The 7,500-nt window shown below is 34.8% G+C and overlaps 1 protein-coding gene across 6 annotated transcripts in view; it reads right to left on the bottom strand.

Annotated features, from left to right (window-relative positions):
* LOC106880479 (sodium-coupled monocarboxylate transporter 1) overlaps positions 1–7,500 on the bottom strand; it is a 176,379-nt gene that overhangs the window by 454 nt on the left and 168,425 nt on the right. For all 6 annotated transcript variants that reach the window (XM_089349493.1, XM_089349492.1, XM_089349490.1 and 3 more), the window contains one exon: positions 1–2,131. This exon is cut by the window's left edge and continues 454 nt beyond it. In XM_089349493.1, coding sequence (XP_089205619.1) covers positions 1,940–2,131 — 192 coding nt within the window. In that variant the 3' untranslated portion in view covers positions 1–1,939. The remainder of the gene's footprint in view (positions 2,132–7,500) is intronic.

Raw genomic sequence — 7,500 nt, 5'->3', positions numbered from 1 at the left:
GTGCCCCTTGAGAATGAAGTCTCTTCATCACAGTCATAACACCATGTTTATGATGGAATTTACAAATATTATTGAAATTCGTTAATCAGCAATTTCCTTTTTTACTAATTGAAACATTTTATGAATGAAACTTGTTAATTTTTTTCTACTGTAGGCACATGGCCTGGAACTGAGGAGAAGGGGGCTGGCCGATTACATTGACCTCAGTACTTGACTGGTATTTATTTCATTGCCCTGAAAGGGTATGAAACACTAAGTCCACCTTGGCAGAACTTGATCTCAGAAAGCAAAGCTAATAGAAATGCCACAGAGCATTTTGTCCAGTGGGCTTATAATTCTTTCAGTTTGCTGTCTTCGGCAGTGAATAACAGAGTTCCGCAGCAAATAACAAACAGGAGTTTCACAGTGAGTAATGAACATCAAGGACAAGTATCAGTAAACTCCCCACAACGAAGGATTAAATCTGAGATCGTCACCAGACAGGGTTTAAGAAACCACAAAAAAGTAATGAAAGAAAATTGCTTTTCAACATAAGTCATTTCAGGAAGCTGAACTATTTCCCTTGTATATGAAACACAGTTGCTGCCAGGCATGTTGTAACTGCAAGGTGTGTACATAGAAATGTAAACAGCACATGGAGATGAGATATTCTTATACAAAAATTTAGACAACACACAAAAGTGCGATATCCCTATAAAAAACTGTGAGTGACAAAATCCCTGAGAAATCAACAATTTATGTGACTCAAAATTTGTGTTGACACCATCAACCTACATTCTCAGGAAGTTTTTCTCCATCTAATACATACGTGCTTTAGATCTCTGGTTGAGACCTGGTCGGAAGATGAAATAAAATACAAATCAATTGGAAAAAGAAAAAAAATAATAATAATGGTTTCAAATTTTGGTCCAAGGTCAGTATGTTTGGGGGAGGGGCTAGATCAATTAAATCAACCCCAGTACTCAACTGGTACTTATTTTGTTGACCCTGAAAGGATGAAAGGCAAAATCAACCTCAGCAGAAATGGAAATCAGAATGTAAACACAAACGAAATGCTGCAAAGCATTTTGCTTGGCATGTTAACAGTTCTATCACCCCACTGCCTTAATAATAACAACAACAACAATAATAATAATAATTATCCTTTCTACTGAAGGCACAAGGCCTGAAATTTTCAGGGGAGGGGACTAGTTGATTACATTGACCCCAATGTTTCACTGGTACTTAATTTATTGACCCCGAAAGGATGAAAAGCAAAGTCGATCTAAGTGGCATTTAAAATCATCATATAAAGGGCTGGAAAGAAAATCATGAAGCATTTTGTCTTAAGTGCCAATGAACATGCCAATTCACTATATTAAACGAGAACTAATTAATGAGAATTAAGTAGTGAGAACTAAAAACGAATGGTTTTTAACTCTGGCACCGGCATACAAAGTTTAGAGGAGAAGCACAGCAAATGAAATATAAAGTCACTAACAGTGTATGACTGGTATTTATTTTTATCAACTCCAGTTCAATAAAAGACAAAGTTGACACTGATGACAACTGAAGTCAGAATGTTATATAACAAAGAGATATTTTGTATGGTACTTTGACAATTTTACTAGAATCTTTTCTGAGTTGAGTAAAAATTAACTATGGTTACTGAAACTTGATTTTATCGTTGGGTTGTACAGCAAAATATATGGTTACATTTAAACAAGGTGATATATGAGAAAATAAAGAGGAAAATACAAAAGAGAATACTATTGTAGGAACACAATAGATTTTTATATTGTTTTCTGTTTTTTTTTAAAAAAAAGGTTAGTTTAAATATATGATGCATGTATTATGGAAATTACTTATTACATAATTGAGGTTATTATGGATACAGGAGGGAAAAGGTAATGAATGTAATATTGTGAATTTCAAAACAGAGTTAGTTAAAACATATTTGTTACATATGGGTTACTTCCGTAAGTTTCTTTGGATCTAATTTTTCCATTGGATCAATTTTTTTTAAACCAGATGGTGGTTTCACTTCATATTTTTCCAGATCTGTATCATCTGGTGAAAATGCTGGATTATCTGCTGCATTCGATTTTTCATTTTGTTGCAGCTTCTCATTCTTGTTCTTGTTCTCCCATTTCTGAAAAGGAAAGAACAAAATATATTTGAATAAAGCACAAACAGTTTTGATAACCAGAGTTTTTGGTTACTTAGATCAGGGGTTTTCAAACTTTTTGACTTGCGGACCCCTTTGTATTTCAGGCTTTACCCCCTTATAAATGCTTATGAAATTTATACATAAATATTTGCTTAAAATAACATATATTTTTACATTTATTTATTTAACAGAATTTAACAAATAGGTTTATTGTTAATTAAAAGATTTCGATTAAAAAACATATATAAAATCAAATTGCCCATAAAAGGTATTTGCTGTCCACGGACCCCCTGTCTTGTCCTTGCAGACCCCCTGTGGTCCGCGGACCACAGTTTGAAAACCCCTGACTTAGATGATGCTAATGCATATCATTACTACGGCACTCCATCAGTTACAATGGAGAAGGTTCCAGTTGATCTGATCAATGGAACAGCCTGCTCATGAAATTGACGTGCAAGTGGCTGAGCATTCCACAGATACGTGTATTCAACGTAGTTCTTGGGGAGATTCAGCATGACACAGAGTGTGACAAGGATGGTCCTTTCAAATAAAGGTACAACAGAAACAGGAATAATGAGTGAGAGAAAGTTGTGGTGAAAGAGTACAGCAGGGCTTCCACAACCCCCTGCCAGAACTTCGTGGAGCTGTAAGTGTTTTTGCTCAATAAATACAATGCCCGGCCTGGGAATTGAAACTGCAATCCTATGATTGCGAGTTCGCTGCCCTAACCACTGGGCCATTGCACCTCCACAATGCATAATATACAACAATATAATAATGTTTATAAACCAAATAGTTTATCTGGATTCTCAATGTGTGAATACACACAGACATGTGCACACATAATGCCCTGGAAAGAGATGTATTATTTAGCTGAAAATGTGTTTTGTTTATGACATATATTGTATGACCTTTATTTTTCACGTGGTAATACTGAAAAAAACAGAAGTAAAAAAGAACATCAGTGTAAGAGTAAATGTTTTAATATAGCGAGTTATAGTTTTAGCTAAAAATATTCCATTATTCAGAAGTTCATGGCCTTGTCCTGAGACATTCTTTGGATAAAGTCCCAGAGCTTTTTAATAATCTTTTGCCAAAAATTCTGAGAGATCTACATGGTGAGTGTGGGTATAGATGTTTCCAAAAAATACCTCGAACTTTTGCTCTCCAAAATCCCAGAAGAACCTCATACGAGGGCAGCAGTATCAAACTTGCTCATTCTCCAAAAGCCAAACACATGCGAATGACCATTGAAGAGGTGATGTTACTGGCAGTGCCCCCAGTATCATCACACCCTTTAGGTTGAAACACACGGAATATTTATACATTCACACACACTCTCACACACACACACACACACACACACACACACACACACACACACGCACACACACACAAGCACACACACACACACACACGCACACACACACACACAAAGTCAGTCATTCATATACCTGCAAAAGAAGCACATTCTAGAATATCACAGCAGTACATATATATGTGTATATATATATATATATATATATATATATATATATATACAAGAAAATATACAAGAAATGAGGGCAGGGAATCGTCAATTAATAATAGAATTAACAATTAACAATTTTGCCAAGTAGTTCAGTATGAAATAAACCTTTATCGGTAAGACCATTTATCATCATAAATATATCATAAATCGGTAAGACCATGATATATATATATATATATATATAATGTCAGCAGTCCATATATCTGAAAAAGAAGCACATTCTAGGGCATAAGAGCAGTAACTCAGAACCATGCCGAATCAGGCTGGAATTTGAACTCAGAATGTATATATATATTATGAAATTATGGCCAGCCACTGAGTGATCATTGGCTTCGCTCCTATAAAGCGCTTAGCAGTATCAGGGACTTGTCAGACTCAAATGGCTGAAGTCGCATTACCTCTCTACAAGTGGAGGATGAAATACTTAATGGTCAGTTGGTTTTGTAAGCAAAAAGATAATTGTCCGTTCTGCAGAAGGGACGGGGTTATCTTCCTTACGTCTTCTCCAGCTGTGGTGATATTCGAAGGAGGTGTGGTGTGATTATTGAACGAATGGGAATTCGAAGTCTAAAGTTTTAGATCAGGACATGTGTGTCTATCTGTCTGTTTGTCTCTGTGTGCATCGCTTGACGACCGATGTTGGTTTGTTTACGTCCCCGTAACTTAGTGGTTCGGCAAAAGAGAGCCGATAGAATAACAACTAGGCTTACAAAGGGGGTCGGTTTGTTCGATTAAAGGCAGTGCTCCAGCATGGCCGCAGTCAAATGACCGAAACAAGTAAAAGAATAAAAGAAAAAAGACTACACACACACACACACATATATTCTTAGCTACAGTAGCGACAACATGAATTTCTTCCATCTTCTTGCTCTGTTAACATATTTGAGAAAAATTATATTAATGTGTCCTACTGGTTAAAATTCTATTTATTTATTTGTGCATCTGAAGATGGCATTGCATTTAAATTGATGTAATGATTGCATTGCTCAATTAAATGGAGTCGCTTGAAACGGTCGTACTGCGTCCCTACTTGATATCCTGTTGCTTATTTTGATATATATATATATATATATATATATATATATATATATATATATATATATATATATATATATATGTATGTATATTATGTGTGTATGTATGTATATATGTGTGTGTGCATCTATAACTGAAAACGAAGACGAGAGTGGAGATTTATTCACATCCAAAATTTTTTATTGAAAGAGTTTTCTACAACATATATAACAATGACCAATATATGTTTCAATTGCAGCAATTACACATTGCTCTGTATGCAATTATGCATCCTAGTCGCTGCAATTTTAACGTTTTCAGCGTGAACTAATTCAGTAATTGAACATTAAAGATAACAATTACGAAACAACAAGAGGACGTGCACACGGAATGTAATAGTTTGACGCTCAGCATAGATGGAGAAAAAAGAGAGGTTATTTTTTAACGTTTTGGGCATAGCGCTTCGTCAGAAAAGAAAACGGAAACATCTAGAGAAGGAGAAAATATCACTAACAACAAGTATTTATAGAACAATAGATACATATACATATATATATTATGTTATGATATAGTATGTGTGTGTGTGTGCGTGAAAATATTTGGATGCAAGCATATTCGCGTAATTAAAAAAGTTTGCTTCACAATCGGAAAATCTTGTATTCATTCTTTTCGAGTGTCTTCTCCCACAAGCTTCTCTCTCTCTCTCTCTCTCTCTCTCTCTCTCTCTCTCTCTCTCTATCTCTCTCTCTCTCTCTCTCTCTCTCTCTCATCTTTCTATTCCCATAGCTTCAGATGGGCCTTGGTAGATAACTGAGACTGGTGTCTAGAAAACTTTTGAAGACAATCATAATAGACTCTACTCGTAACTCAAAAGTCAATCTTATTTTACAACGCGTCACGGTAGAATGCAAAATGATAGCGTTAAGGGTACAAAACCACTTATAATAGGAAACACAAGTGTCTGGGTCACGGATTTTGTGATTCAATGAATAAGTTGTTCAGTAAGATTTAACGACTGGAATAGTCATCGTCGAAATCGACGGGAATCCATTTACCGATAACCGAACGTTTGTGTGTGTATGTGTGTACTTGTGGTGGATTTATACATTTAAATATGCAAGGGAATCTATAATAGAGGATGTTAAATTAAGGAGCTCTACCTGAAATCCACAGCAGCGTTAAATAAACGACGTCTTGCTGAATTCAATATAAATTTGTTTCTCTGAAAGCGACTTTATTTTTATAAGGGACATAACTCATGTATTGCAAATTGAGTTATTTCCCTTAGTTGCAAATTAGATTTTGCGGTTAAGTTTATGTTTAGTTCTAACTGAGCGGCACTTTGAACAAAGTTATTCCACAGCGACCATTCCGTCTTTTGAATGATATCTAAACTTATATTATTTTGTGTGATTTTTTTTTTCATACAAGAAAGAAGGGTATATTTCATGAAGATTTGGCTGTTATTTGTGGTAGGACGTGAGAGAACTGTTTCTAATTTAGCAACTGTGTGGGAGGGACTAATTGAATAGTAAATTTTTGAAACTCAGCAGGACGAAAGGCAAAGATAAACTTTAGCGGGATTTGAACACAGAATGTAAAGAGCAGGAAGAAATATCGTTTGCTATTTTTTCCGACACTCTACTGATTCTGCCAGCTCACCTCCTTATACATCTATACTAGGCCAGAATTTCAGCGGGGAGAGGATAGAAGATTACAGCAACTCAATTACTTGAGTGGTACTTTAATTTATCGATATCTGAAAGGATGAAAGGCTAAGTCGTGCTCGACTGGATTTGAACTCAGAACGTAGTGAGTCGGACGATGTACAGCGAAGCTTTGTCCGACGTGCTAACGATTCTGCCAGTTTCACCTTACTACGGTAAAACAAGTGACAAAGATATTAAAATTTTTGGTTTTAAACATTGATATTCAAATAACAATGAAACAACTTATAACAATGTTATTTTCCTTAATTACGAATTAATGATAAAAAAAATAGCAGAACCAAACAGTTTTCCGAATTACACAATCCCATTAACAACACAGTAATTAAGAAGTATATAATTTCGCATCATTAAATCCAAAGAGATAGAAAAGAAGGGGGGAAAACATTATTAGGTTTTTGATTTTGTTTTTGTTTTACGCTCAATTTTCTTCACAACGCTAGATTTTCTGGGGGTTTTTTACTTCTTTTTAATTATAATTGTAAAATCAATAAACGATGAATTTTCCAGTTAGGAAATCCTGAATCTTTTTTAATTTCTTTTCACCCTCAGAATTTTTTCAAATTTTCTTCATCGATCTAGTTTTGCATGCTGAGGACGAAAATCATAGTAATTTTGTAAAGAAACTAATTCAAAAAAGGATTTAGGCTCTTTCTCATAGAAGCAAACAATTTCGACTGCCGGTTCGTCGGCAACAGAGGCTTCTGGTTAGCTAAAGTTACATTACTTTAAAGGCTTGTAGCTTTTTAATTATTAATTTCTAGAGAAAACGAATGTTATTTTTGTCATCAGCATACAAAACCACTTATAATAGGAAACTTGAAAAATTCTGACGGTGGAAAGAAATTTAAACAGATCCGAAATCCTCAAAGGTCCAAGATGTTACATAGTTTCTTAACCACGTAGCTATGTCTAAAATGGATATAAGGGTTATAACATATTAGTTAATATGGAACCTCTATGTGATCATTCTACCAGCTAGAAATAGCAGCTCAATCTTTTTCAAATCACTGGCAGTCGACTTAAAACAAAGGAAAATAAAAACTCGTTAGTTAAATAAAAACTCGTTAGTTAAATAA

The sequence above is a fragment of the Octopus bimaculoides genome, chromosome 3, assembly GCF_046866305.1.
Source record: "Octopus bimaculoides isolate indiv1 chromosome 3, ASM4686630v1, whole genome shotgun sequence".
Lineage (NCBI taxonomy): Eukaryota > Metazoa > Mollusca > Cephalopoda > Octopoda > Octopodidae > Octopus > Octopus bimaculoides.
This window is presented reverse-complemented; position numbering and strand designations above follow the sequence as displayed.